This window comes from Micropterus dolomieu, linkage group LG08 (assembly GCF_021292245.1).
Source record: "Micropterus dolomieu isolate WLL.071019.BEF.003 ecotype Adirondacks linkage group LG08, ASM2129224v1, whole genome shotgun sequence".
In the NCBI taxonomy this organism is placed as follows: domain Eukaryota; kingdom Metazoa; phylum Chordata; class Actinopteri; order Centrarchiformes; family Centrarchidae; genus Micropterus; species Micropterus dolomieu.
Window position 1 is genome coordinate 16,230,373 of NC_060157.1, and position 15,120 is coordinate 16,245,492.

Sequence of the window (15,120 nt, forward strand, 5' to 3'; positions counted from 1 at the left end):
GACAGATAACAGCAGCTAAATAATGATCCTACAAGCCTTTCTTTATCATCACTATTACATGCTGGTTTCCTATTCTTCAGTGTGTTGACAGCCGTGACAGCAGCTGTAAATGTGTAAATGTGTCATCAGAAGCACTAACATCAGGATTGACTGAATGAAAAAGTAAATGGTATCATTTACAACTAAGATGTGGAACTTAGCAAGGAGTCATCAGCTGGAGTAGAAACATGTTCATTATCTCAGAGCTATGGTCCCCTTTAAACTGTTTGCGTGTGAATGTACATTTCCTCCATCACACTAGTCTATAGTTAATCAGCTGGCATTAACTAGCTAGCTTGGAACTCTGAAAAGTAACCAAAGAAGCAGCAGTCCATAAAAGTTGAAATTTAAATAATTTCCACAGTCAGTTTTCATCACTTATTTATGAAACCTTACTGCAGACAACCGACATTCAACCCCATACATACATGTTTCTCTTTTTTATTTCAGAATAATTGAAACCACTTACTTACCTCACCCATTTCACTCCTCAACACCCGCAGCTCCTGAGTGTAAGTGCTTCTGCAGTGACAGAGTGTTTAAAGGCTGCCTGAGGGCTATTAAGAGGAAAAGTAGAATAACAGCTGTACACTAACATGAACACACACACACATGCACACACGCAAGGCCTTACGGCATAGCTGGTAGCGATGCTCAGGAGTTTGTCCCAGGGTGCACTACGTCTGTTGGGTATGCACCATTGCCCCTCAGAGTGGGTGCCAAATCCCTGCTCTCTCTAATGACCGCCATCTTTCAATGTCCTCACATGCCTTGCCATCATGGTGTACCCCTACACACACACACACCCACATACACACAGAAGCTCCTAGAGGGCTGAGGCTTCATCTATGCCAGCCTGAGAACATATCTACCCTAAAGAAATTCCTTTATGAAGGAAAGGCAGCTCTTTCAAAAATTAAAACACTACTGGAAGTAGCATCTCTACCATCTCCACCCCACTCTTTTTCTTTCATATAGCTGTAATTCACATCACCAAAAATTATAATAGCACCAAGCACAGGTCTAATTTGTTCACATGGAACTGATTAATAGTACATAGTCTATCTTTAGTTGCCTGCATTCAGTTGGTTTCAGAAGAGTCGTGGAAAACATTTTTCATGCTTAGCAGCATGTACAATGGGGCCTGCTGCTTCCCTATTCCACTCCATACATTCTCACAGTCCCAAATTGATTCTAGCAGCAGCCAGCGTGAAAGTGGAAGGAGAGAGCAAAACATTGTGGTGGATGTATAAAGGTAATATTCATCCTTGCAAGTAGAGATTTATTATGGGATGTTACACTCCTTGGACTGCAGTTTGCTTTAAAGACTCACAAAGAAATGGGGGAAATAAACGTATCACCTACAGTGGAGAAGAATACTTTTGAGCACCGCAAAACATTTATCAGTAGACACTATGAAGTTGAACTGACCATATAAAGATAATGAATAATTTGAAATAAATGTACAACATAAAATATAAATTAAAGATGGCATGCAGTTAATAATGGAATATGAACTGGAACAGCATCAACATAAACAGCATCTACAAACCGCTGCATCACTACAATATGATTTTGATCACTTTTACATGATATCAAGTATAGTAAAGCCGACCAATGCAGGATGTGTGAAGACGATGCTGATATCAAAGTTCTAAAAATCCTTCAATGATCATTTAAAACAATCTTGATATGGATCCCTGACATTTGTTTTTTTAAAGGTGCCATGTGCACTTTTCAGTGGCCTCTAGCGGTGAGGTTTCAGATTGCAAACACTACCTTCTCAAGTGTGTGCTCGTACATGTGCTCGCACTTATGAGCGGAGTGTGTATGTGCAGTACCGGAGGCTGCAGTTTCAGGACCGGAATCCTAGGACCGGAACTGCATTCCTAGGACCCATTTTTACTTTGTTACTGCCAGATAGCTGGCTGGCTAGCTAGCTAGCTATGTTACTCTTTACAGCCCCCCGAAGCCAATTACCCTTACCACAACCATCACAGAGTGTGTGACTAAACATACGTCATTGATTATATTGCATGTCGACCAGTTAACCTGTCGGCCGACGTGCTAGCAGGCAGGGTTAAACTCCTTCGTGTTGATGTGCATTGCCCCCGCCACTCCACTAGATGGCGCTGTTGCAAAATAACTATGGTCAAACTGTGGTTCCAGGATTGCGGGGGTCCTGAAACTGCAGTCTCTGGTACTGCAGCCACATTATATTACAAGAGACGGCATTGCACAAAATGCTTGAAACTCAGGTAAACTCCCACGGCAACGTTACAGGAAAATTTTTATCAACTTGATGTTGAACCAATACATGATAACGCTAGACTGACTGCATTTAGCTGAAATGATATGTTGGCATTAGATAGCCTTCCAGCTTTTCAATAACCATTTGTGTATCTTTCATCGGAGAGGCTCAGCAATGTCAACTCAGCTAAAATGTTTTGGATAATAACAAAAACAGTGAGTTAGACGTTTCGGAGCAAACAACGGCAGACCCATGCTAATGTAGCTGTCTGTCCCTGCCTTGCATCACAATAGGCTAGTATAAACAAGCGTTTCCACATTTGGTTTGTACCATTACATCATTTCTTGCAGGCTGAAATCAACACTTTGACATAATACGGGTACAGAGGATAGTAATATGACTCGCGTTAGCAGGTGAAGTAATGTGGCAAGTCATACAACTATAGTATGTTGCAATGGATAACGTTAGCATTGTTAATGTTAGCCGGCAAGCTAACATTATCTAACTTGAGCCAACTAAAACACAAAATCACGATACATTTCACATGTTTTGCAGTAATGTTAGTTTATCTGTCCTATAAGACTCTGGGTCTGTGGAGTGGAGGCCTCTCCGTGACTCTAATGCTTTTCCGATGTTGACCGTGTTTTCACCCAACATCGATCTGATTCGCGTTTGGCGTGACAAGCTTCAACACATAAAATTTTTTGGTGGATTTTTAACCTTACATGGAGTTTGTGTTGGAGTCTGTGTTGTACTGGGAGCCAGCCGTTTTTTTTGGTGGTGACAGACTCCATTTTGTTAGCTGCGTTGTTGTTGCTGTGTATACTGTTCAGAATCAGCAGGCAAGAGGACCAAAAAAAGTATGCGGTGTAGGTGTGGTTAATTTTTTTGTCAGATTACAGCCACAAACATCTTGTTCAGTAAGCCCTCTCAAACTAAAAAAAAAAAATATGATTTTACCTTCGAAAAGTCCACCGTACCCACACCACATGCCAACAGCAATTTTACTGCCGCTAACTACTTAACAAATAGGCAATAAAAAAGTGATTACTTGATAAGTGAATTCATTAAAAAAAACTACATAGGCTATAGCCCCTCTAAAGAACTGAGGCCAAGACACATACTAAGCGGGATATTTTACAGTTGAAAAATCACCTTCAGTCAATCAGTGCTCTCTGTTGGACAAACTATTTTCTATGGAGCTGCTGCATTTCCAGTGAATATTAAACAGGCCACTCATTTATTTATTACATTTAACAGCTGGTCATTTAAAATTTTTGGCTGCCATAGTTGATCATATTTTCCAAACTAACTTGACAGGCTCCAGAATCCATTAGCAGTCATTCAAAATGACAAAAATATGTCAAAAAGTCATATAATATGCAGTGTCACCTTTGTAGCATTTCATCAGACTTGCTTGTCTGTGTGGTGCAGCTTAACAGCTTAAGGTATTTTTGTGATATTCTACAAACCAGTATTCTTTACACTATAATCAGTGTATAATAATGAGCAGCAGAATCTGCACCACCCTCAGTTATTAAATTGAATGTCCATAACTGCTATTCTGCTTAAAGTTGATTTTAATAAATCTGTTATTACCACTATCAGCAGTAACACCCTGGATTGACCTGATTATTGACTAAAAAAAAATAAAAATGTATTAGTCATCAAACTTTTGGGGGGTATTTGTATCCAGCATTCTGTTCAGTAAGCCCTCTCAAACTGAAAAAAATATGATTTTACCTATTTAAAGTCCACCATACCCAGGCCACATGCCAATTTCCTTGAAGGAAGCCACCTGAAAAGATCTTCTTCAACTGAGTGCTTTAGATGACTCAGTCAGATCTAGTAAAGTACAACTCAACAAGATATCACAACTCAAACAGTGCTCTCCCAAATGGTTTTGAAGACCAGTGAAGGGTTTTTGAAGAGGTTGTGTATGCTTGGAAAAACCAAGACTTTATCAACACACACCTAAAGCATGGCCAGGAATAAATTAAACTTTGGCCATTAAATGATTAAGACAAACCAGTGCCATGTTTGACCACTGGATAAGTCACAGGCTACATAACTGGGGATTAAAACATGAAATTGATTTTTGATGCAGTTGAAAAATAGGTTAAATCTGATTGAAAAAGCAACAATTCCTCTCTGTGGACTAAATGTGGACTTTCCACACAGTATCTGTCATTGTTACTGCACATGCCATGTAATCAATGTGGCTCAACACTGATCCATACTGATCCTCTGTGTCTAAGTAATCGTTTGTCACTTACTCAGTGCTCAGCATTACCACAGTGTCATCTGCACATTAGCCAGCGCAGGCCGCAAGCCAACAAATGCATTACATGACTTGTAAAGGAGACACAAAAGGATACTAAAACAAATTCGCACTGATAGAGTGATAACGGCTTTCATAATGTGTATTGAGGGAGCGGTAGTTCATTGAGTAGCAGGCAAAGGATAACTAAAGTGCATGTGTGTGTGCTGACATGTGTTCCCACATTGCTGTTTATGCATAACTGTACTGCTCCACCCTGTGTTAGCAAGTGTGTGTTTGTGTGAGATGATAGCAAGTGCAGGTGAAGGTCATCAGGAGGAGGGGCCACTGTTGTCCCACTGAGCTGGATTTGGCAGCACTCTCACAGTCTAGGAGAAGTGTTGTGCAAATGGGGCGCAGTGCAGGGCTCCATAAAGTACAGCCAAACTTAAGTGTGTGTGTGTGTGTGTTGGCAGTCTTTCTGTAAAGGCAGAGGGGGTGACTTGGGATACATATCAAGGCCGCCCGTGAGTGCAGGGAGTGCACGCCATTGTGCTAGACCAGCGGAACTATTTTTCGACGATGTGGGCACAAACACGCTCCAAAACACCAGCATGTCCCAAGATCCCCTCCCATGTATTCTTTAGTGCCATAGCTGCATCCTATCCATTATTAAAGCAGAGGGATGGAGGGAGAGGACTTAGAGAGAAAGTGCGAGAGGGAAGGGGAGACAGAAAAATTATTGGGCAGAACGGCACAAAAACACATGGGTGAAAATGTTGACAGGGGGATGAGTTGACAGAGAGGTTAAAGGTAGTAAAGAGGAGAAAGTGAGGTGAGACAGCAGAAAGAGCTGGGGTGCCAGCTTATCTTCAATTCTGGGCATAACACAAAAAGCAAAATTATCTGAGTGTGCAGAGGTTTAGGACATTTAAGGAGGTATTTGTGATTGATGGAGAAGCTGTAATGGGTCTGATGTCCTTTCTTCTATTCAGTGTAATTCTTTATACAGGCCATCTTTACCTACAGCACACCGGGTGGACCCAAACAACCAGCAGGATGATTGATGCGGACGGCAGCAAGTCACAGATAGTCCTTCACACAATGCCGCACACGTTAATGTGCTTAATAGTACTAGTCCCGCCCCTTTAGCAAGTTGGGTAATGTTTACTCTCAGCATGCAATCGAGTCTGGAGCACATCAGGTGAACAATCTGTCATAATTACAGAAATCTGTGTATGTGTGTGTGTGTGTGTGTGTGTGTGTGTGTGTGTGTGTGTGTGTGTGTGTGTGTGTGTGTGTGTGTGTGTGTATGTCCATTAATGTCCGGTGTAGCCACGGTGAGATGCTTTTTATCAGCAGGCCAACAGAGGCAGAGCCAGACCTCAACAGCCCGATGACAGATGACAGTGGATATTTATCTTCAGTGTTCACATTTATCATCCGAACAGCACAGAGCACAAGGTGTTACACTGTATGCAAACACTGTGTGTGTGTGTGTGTGTGTGTGTGTGTGCGTGTGTGTGCATGTATCTATCCTCCGCAGAAACTTCGGGAACTGTGGGAAGAAAAATCAACTTCCTTACAAACCCAAATTAACTACTAAATCAAACCACTTTTCACGCAGGCATATGAACTTAGTCAGAGAGACTGGGGATAAATCAAAGAGGTAAACTGAACAACAAGCCATCACAAGACACTTGATTTTCTAAGCCCACAAACACAGTGTCAGCATTTGTGCTCTTTAAGAATTTAAGTTCTTTAATCCGGTGGCAAAGGGCCTTGCTCCCTGCTCCTGAGCTCTCAACAGTAAAGGCAGGGTGTTTGATTCACAGTGGCTTTTCTCATGCTTTTCTCACCAACAAAGCACTAATTACAGTGAGTGGCTGTGTTGGCTAAAGCCTGGCCTGCTACAGGACATAAAAGGATAGCGGCACAGGCCGCACTCCGGCCTGCTAACGCTGTAATTAACTCTGTGATACGACATTCCTCCATCTTTCCCCGCCCTTCTCTCTTACTCTCTTACTCACACACACACACACACACACACACACACACACACACTTCTTCTTTCTCTTCCCTCTCCCTCTATAAACAGCGGAGGAATCAAATTTAGCACAATCATGCTTTGGTCAATGAGAACAAGAGAGGGAGGGAGCGAGGTAGCAGGAGAAGAAATGGGAGGGTTAGGGGAGGTTAGGGAAAGAGGACCAGTCATCAGCACACACCCCTACCCACCCCCTTCCCTCACCTCATCGCTAGCCGTGCTGAACCAAACCTGACAGCTATTCAATTTTCCCAAAGCTAAATCTAATCTGCAGCCGTCTCCCCCTCACTGACACACTGTTACACTGGAACGCCTCAGCCATCACCCACCCTTGGCAGCAGATTGGCACCATCACACATACTTCCCCCTCCGCCCGCTTCCACACTGACACTCTGACTCACACACACACACACACACACACACACACACACACACACACAATGCCATCCAGGGGGCATGAAGTGCAAATAGAGGGCAAAAAGAGATAAGTAAAACTGCTCTTCAAATGAGTCTGAAGAACAAGAGAGTTCCAAGCAATTTTTTATTGTCAATGAGTTGGTATGTACCTCGGTTCTGGGGTCACAATTTGGTGCGTTTTAAGTACAGCAGGAAAAAAATAAAAAAACATTTTTGTCATTTCTTTTGAAAAATGTAAACATTCAACAGTGGCTCATTGGCCATAATTCTTACTGTTAATGCACTCAAATACTGGAATACTGTCAATGAGATAATTAATAAAAATAAAATTATAATAAATAAAAGTAATGCTACATCGTAAGACTCTGACCTAAACAACTGCAGCTTGCGCTCGTTTATACAGGGCAGGCACAACGGACTGTTGTAAATGACATGTTTGAAGTATTTCCACAGACATACCCAGCATCAGTTGAACAATGTCGGCATACAGTTTGACACTAATTTCTGCCCAGGGACTACCCAGGAAATCGTAATGCTTTGGTACAGTGGATCTAAATGTCAGGTGAGGGGCCTCCAGCTCTGGTCTCTCATTTGTGTTTACCATTCGGAGCCAGTGACACCAAATGAGCTCAATTAACCTGGCTAAGCGGGCTAATCCGACTAGCATGCTGCCGCTGATAGACAACAACAGGTGCACTGCCAAAGTGTTTGAATAAAACTCGAATTTCTGAAATCAAGATTAGAGAGGCTGAGTAAGGAAGGTTTTTGGTTTCAGAACCATTACACCCCTATTATTTATAATTTTCTTTCCACCAGGCTGAAACACAGCAGCTTACATACAGTATACTGAGGTTGTTAGTGTACTGTATACTCCAGCACAATCCCAAATCACTAACAAAATGTTGGAAATATATCTTCTCAAAGGATTGTCGAAAGGTCTTCTCCAAGAATGGAATACTATATCACTTAATTTTACATTTTTATTTGTTTAAAAACACTTAAAATAAATTATATAATCATCCTAGAAACTATTACATGTCATTTGTGGATATTTTTAGAATGTACACTCTTCCTCAGATAATTAAAATTCATCCATTCCCCAAAACAATACTGTGGTCATTACCTCAGTATATCGAGCACTGATTATTCTCAGTTGATAGCCAAGGCACTGTACATAGATTCTCACATGTATATTTACACAGTATAACACAGAAATCATTCTAGTATTGAGTTCTAAGTAACTTTAAGAACAAGAAATAAAAGGCACTTAAACAACATCAATTTCTTTGTAAGTATGACATATGCATAACATTTATAAAGGAGAAAATGAATGCTAAACCAAGTGCTGTTAATATGAGTGGCTGAGTGGAAAACATTTAAAAAAAAAATATTAAAATACTCACATAGCAAGAGTCATTCTCCCACTGTCCCATTCAAATATGTAATTAATTTGAAATGAACATGAAAAACTGAAATGCATAATCATTTCCACTTCGAAATTAGATAATTAGTCATGCTCTTAAATCTGGTTACTGTGACTAAAATACATATTCAGAAGAAAAATAGATTTTTTTCCCCCCAAAACAGACAAACATGAAACTGCCTTCTGTGGAAATATTAAATTATGTTTCTGTGAAATATGTCTTGTAGAGCAGTCTCCAGTAGATCAAAATATATATCGCCGTCGTGCGTAAATCACTTAACACATCATGCGAGACAAAATTCACTGATCTCACTGTATTTTTTTGATAAAGTGAAACTGGTAGATTTTCATTTCCTAGTTTTCAGTTAGTCAGTCAGTGATAATATATACGGCAGAATTTACTGCACAGACAGACAGACAAAAGTGCAGTGTGTACTGCATTTATTTGACGCAAATCAAATTAATATTTTGGAGCAAAAGCTGATGACTATATCTACAACAGTGGATATAAATTGAAGAACGTTCCTGTCCTCCCTCTCTGTAACTCTTTCTCTCTATACTCCATGAACCTAGCATCCACATGTTGTGCGTCTCTTTCTAAGCCTTTTGCCTCTTCACTTCACAGGACAACTTTAATACTGCTTTATATTTTTCATCCACCGCTTCTTTTTGAGGAACTGCTCTACACTTTCTTCTGCTCATTCTTCAGGAATATTGTCAGCAGCTTGCCGTAGTAGAAGAGAATGGTATGGCACCACTCTGTATCAGAGACCATACATGCACACACACCCAGACACACACACACACACACATACACACTGCTTCTCCACCCAGGCAAATCTCGATTCCAGCATACTCTTGTCACACATCATTACACCTTCCTATCATCCTCTGGTCTTTTGCTCTGTGTATGCGCCTCTGAGTGTGAGAGAGGCGGCATGTATGTTTGATTGAGCATGCTTTAAGTAGGTATGCAAACTTAATACACACACACACACACACACACACACACACACTGAAAAGCACATACACTCGCTGCCTTTTCCTCACCCTCAGGTACTGCCTATGCTTTTAAAAATAGGAAACCAGCCACGGTGGTGATCGAGTGGTCATTTGTCTTATATCTCACCATTACCAAGAGGCTTGAAGTTATTTCACCGTGACATAATGTCCCACTACTTTTATTCCAGAAAGCCATAACATCAGTGAGGTGAAAACTAGTCCACACACAGACACAGCCATCACAGCCAGGCTGGCTCATATAGACAGGTTGCTCAATGATACATGAAATTAAAGATTTCAACAGAATTGCAGTGAAGAGGGTAAAACACACAGAGCTAATTCTAACTATCAGTGGGAGAAGTTTAATGTGTCTCAAGCAGAAGTGTGTGTGTGTACACAGTGTACGTACTGTATGTACAGTATTCTATCTGTACATGTATTGTATTTGCACATGCACTGATGAGAATACTGCTGATTTGTGTAACAAACTGAAGGTGTTATTGACCAAGTGCAAACACACACACACACACACACACACACACACACACACACACACACACACACACACTCCCTGACTGGTATAACCTTGAAACAAGAGCTATTTCCGATGGATACAGGAAGCGGGCTGTGGCGTGGAAAGGGAGGACAGATCAAGACAGGAGCGGAAGGTGGTGGATGAAAGGCCAAATCTGGTCCAACTTAATTCTCTGAAAACAGCAGCAAACATATCAGCTTATTTGAACGTAATTTTTTTATTAAAAAAACGTACATGGTGCTGAGGATAAATTTAGGAGTCTCACAGTCTGGGGGAAGAAGTTGCTCTTCAGTCTGGTGGTAGATCCTTCTGGATCTCTTGCCGGATGGCAGCAGGGTGAACAGGCTTTGGCCGGGGTTGGTACTGTCTTTTAGTATCCTTTGGGGTCTGCACAGGCACCTCACTTCACCGGTTTTACTGATGCTCTTTAGATGGTTACCAATGACCTTCTGAGCTGTGGTAATCACCCGCTGCAGTTGTTCGACAACTTAGTAGTCATGCAATAATGCAATTATTTCAAATCATAAATCCATTCAGACTTGATCCTACAAACCTGTTTTTAATTCTGATTGAAATTACTGAAAGCATCTTAATTAATTATTTTTGAAAAAAATTCAAGTAAGCAACTAATGCACCTGGATTAGGGCTGTCACTCTATTAAAATAAAATAAAGTCATTAGATGTATGGTTTTAGGTGCGCACTTTTTAAGAATACATCATTAAAGATGATTAATTGGAGTCAAATGAAAAGAAAAGAATTACAAGTGTAGCATTTTAATTTGGAACAGAGAGTAGCAGAATGAGCCACAATAGGTGCAAAACTTAAAAAATGGACAGAAATGATGACAATTCATATCATCCAATATATCATACAAATTAGATTTGTACATCGTCATCAGGCAGCTTTTAAAAAATTGCACTCCCATTTACTGGTTCAATGAATATGAGCAAAAAGTATATATATATATATATATATATACACACACACACACACACACACACACACACATATATACACACACACACACACACACATAGAATATTTTTAGTTTATTTTCTATACATTGTACAGTTTGTAATGTTTTGGTGTGATGGTACAAAACAGTGGCAAAAAGCCTGTTCATTCAAGATAATTCCTTGTGTTTGTCCACGTATGCAGCATGATTCAGGTTTAAGTTGCATGCATAAGGTGTGTGTGTGTGCATGTGTGTGTGTGCGTGTGAGACTCATGCGGGGGTATGGTTATTTCCAAGGGAGTTTTGTTACGCTAGGGTCAGAGAGATAACTGACGAGTCCATCTGTCCCCCGCCTGGGGGAAACACACACACACACACACACACACACAAGCCTTCGTCTTTTCTCTTCAGTACCATCCTCCTCTCTATGTGCAAGAGTATATTCCTCATTCTTTCTTCCTATTTAAAAGCATATGTGCCCTCGGGGGAACTGTGGTCCCTCCTTAGCTTTTCTGGACAAGAGCTACTAGAATGTACCAGATCCACAATAAGGCACAACATACAGGACACTGTAACTAACTGTTGCTAGAGCCTGCAAGTAAATGAATGCATGCATTCATACATCCTGCACATCTGACGATACTGTGCAATCCAGCAACACACCAGTTTGGTGTGAAAGATGCACTTTTCCCACAAAGAGGTCTCCAGTCTTTTCTTTGCTCAATTAACCCTGCGGCCTTCATTTGCATTTCATAAAGAGGTCGTCACTCTGTGGGAGGGTTATCTTCTTTTTGGAGGCAGAAAAAGATGAGAAGGGGGAACAGTTCCTGTCAAAAAAGATAACACCACTTCTCTGCCTTCTGAGCGGGTGATGAAATCCACACTAAAGGCCCCATTTGTATCTATGTGACTGTGCATGTGAATATGCAATGTGTGGTCATGTGCATACATTGTATGTGTGTGTGTGTGTGTGTGTGTGTGTGTGTGAGGGGATTCTATACGTGTGCACTCATCTATGGAGCACATGTGCAATGCAAGTGACAGACACATGTCCTGGTGGTGCATCACATCTGATCTCTGGCCTGTGTGACACCTAACTAGCCACACACACCACAGTGGTTCTCTGTATCCACCAGGGCCCTGAATTGCTGGCCCCAAGCACAACACTGAGTCTGCAGACATGCTGAGAGGTTAGCTTCAGCTTGGCCCTTTATCCACCAGCTATCCATTAGCCAGTTTTAACTTGTGCTTCATCAACTGACCCTCCATTAGGAAAATTTGCATTCCATGACACTGAAATCTTGCATTAATACCGCAAAGCAGAGCAGAAGAGGGATGGGAACAAACTGCAGAGAGGTTTAAAAAAAAAATAAGGTAAAGGGGTGTTAGAAATGTGAGGAAAATTTAGATGCTTAGCAAAAAAATAACGCTTTCAGTGGAGAGTATTTGTGTGTGTGTGTGTGTGTGTGTGTGTGTGTGAGTGAATGCTATCTGCTATAATACTATCTGCCAGAGTGCCTGTGAATTGGACACCCTTTGAAAAAGACACATGTTCCGAATAAGCTTTTAAATCTGTGCCTACCTAGTCAACTTGCATTACCAATTCTCAAGTGGCTAAAAAGCACAGGTCCTGCAGTTTAAGAGATGAAGAGTGACATTTCTCTCAACTCACAAATTACTCGACAGCAGTCATTTCCTCTCATAAGCTGGTCTTTCTCATCCACACAATCTCTCTCAAAAAGGTATTGTTAAGCTTTTAAATAAACAGTTACTTTACCCACAGCATCACATAATTCCAGCTTTGCAAAAAATATCAGTAGTAATACAATGTGTCCCTGTGTGTACTTACGCACTGGGACAGTGTTAAAAAAATGTATATATTTATTTATATATATATTTATATATAAATCTCAAGGACAGTAGAGCTACTTTTTTTAAAAATACATCTCTTCTCCTTTTCTCTCTTCTACTCAAACTCAAACTGCCCGCAAGAAAACCCTGCTCAAGTTCAATCATGTGGACATCTGAATATTATTTTAAGAGTTTTGAGGTACCAGTGTGTACTTTCAATTTAACACTTGAAGTTGTTTTCAGACAATAAACATGCTCACCTTCTGCAGCAGCTGGGAGCCAGAGTACTTTGCTGAGATGGACTTCATCTCCCCACCAAATGCTGAAGCCCAAAGCTTCACCCTGCAGATGGCACACATACACGCAGGACACACAATCTGCAAAAATTCTGAATCATTTTCAAATATATATGCATATATGTATATAGCTACATATAGGCTTTAAAAACTACTGACTAGACTGATTTTTAACTTTTTGCAAGAACATTCATGCAACCTGACAATCTTCAATTTTATACTTGAAACACAAAAAATACATTATTTTGGAGAAAAAAATAGGCATCACACTCAAAAAATACGCCATTAAACAGCAGTGGAAAAAATTCAGGGGCAGCTCACAACAAGCCTCAAATATTTTTTGTAGCCTCACACAAAAAGGGCATTTCGTCAAGTTCTGGTGTGAAACTTGGAGAATCAAGTGATGCGAGGCACCTCTGCGTAAAAGGGCATATACTTACACGGCCGGAGGGATGCTTTGGTGGGTTCCTCCCACCTCAGTGACCCTGGTGCTTAGAGTTGAGAAGAGTAAAAGCAGACAGGAACACCACGCACTGGAAACCACACAGCTCCGATCCACCTGCATATTGGGCAAAAAAAATACCCTCCCTACGCGCACAGTGCGAGTTTTGGGCTTACGCTGCCACCGTGGATTTTTTTTCCCTTCTCCAAAGAATGCAAAAAATGACAAGGGAAAAAAATGGGGGAAATTAAAAGTCACCTATGCTGACTGACTAAATCATTCATGGCAATGTGTTCAGCTGTTGTGTGGGACGCGGATGAGCGATGCGTCTTGGCAAACAGCGGGATCCACAGCTGTGTGTGAGTTATCCAAAGTGCCGCGGTGTGGCCCCGCTGACCGGTGCGCTGCACACGGCTCTGCTGCCCGGCGGAAAGTCGAGCTCCACTCCTCCAGGAGAGAAAGTCCGCTCGGCCGCTTTGATTGACCGACCTCGCCCGCGGAGAGCAGAGAGTGGAGGTTTAGGGGGGAACCGGGGAGATCATCAAACGATGCAGTGCACAAGAGCACGCCTACTCCTCTTGGGTGATGCGACCAGCCTCTTCTCTCTCTCCCCCTTTCTCGCTCTCTCCCCCCCCCTCCTCCTTTACTCTCATGATCTGAGCATAGGCTAGTGAGGATGCTGTTATTGTTGTTGTTGAATTGCGCCATGCTCATGGGCTCTAATACAGGGCTATAATAGCTAGCCTTTAGCTTTCATGTCAGATCAAGTCATGCACTGTATGCCCAGTTCACTGAAGCAGGAGGAATTACTGCCAAAGTGCTGATGAAAGACAGAGGTAGAAAAGAAAAGTGTGTGTGTGTGTGTGTGTGTGTGTGTGTGTGTGTGTGTGTGTAAAAAGACACAAAGGGAAGTGAGGGTGTCCAAACTCTTGGTGGAAGGAGAGAAGGGCCAGACGATACCTACCTCTTTTACACTAGAAGACTCACCTTTGACACATGTGGGTCAAGAATCAATGGTGAAAGCCAAGCGGTCAACCATAGTTGAGTCTTTACAACAACACATACAGAAGTAGTAGAATTCAGGATTATAGACATTTCTAATTTAAAACAAAACTGCGAACATTCAGCAAAATAAGGCAGGAAAAAGAATGTTTTAGATTCTATGGTCCAAACCTTTGGTAGCATATAACAACACTGGCATACAATGGGACATTAAAATGTACCCATGGGAGAAAGTTCAGTGTTTCAACTGCAAACCAATGAATAAATTTCCTTTGATCACCCGATTTTTGCAAGTCAACCTGAAAGAGAGCCAACGTTGTCTGGAGATCTGGTCCAACAATAGAATGAAGCAAACTCAATTAAAGAAGTATACTGACAATGACACACTGTAAAAATGATTCATCACATTTGTGTTGTAAAACAGATAATGGTTGATGGATGATCACTGTTAATATGGATAAAAGTAAAACTCCTACTCAGCCAATCAAAACACCAGTTATTCACCTTGCCATTGGCAATATACCATAGAACTTTACATTAGTGTTGTACTTTTAACCTGACAACTGAGCAAACACTTAACTTAAACTGATTAAAACAGA

At 41.3% G+C, this 15,120-nt stretch overlaps 1 protein-coding gene across 1 annotated transcript in view; it reads right to left on the reverse strand.

Moving 5' to 3' along the window:
* The window catches only part of cacna2d3a (calcium channel, voltage-dependent, alpha 2/delta subunit 3a), a 125,553-nt gene extending 111,604 nt beyond the window's left edge, over nucleotides 1-13,949 (reverse strand). The window contains exons 1-2 of the mRNA XM_046055582.1: nucleotides 13,518-13,949; nucleotides 13,042-13,123 (exon numbers count right to left, since the gene is read on the reverse strand). Coding sequence (XP_045911538.1) covers nucleotides 13,042-13,123; nucleotides 13,518-13,642 — 207 coding nt within the window. The 5' untranslated portion in view covers nucleotides 13,643-13,949. The remainder of the gene's footprint in view (nucleotides 1-13,041; nucleotides 13,124-13,517) is intronic.
* Nucleotides 13,950-15,120: the final 1,171 nt, after the last annotated feature.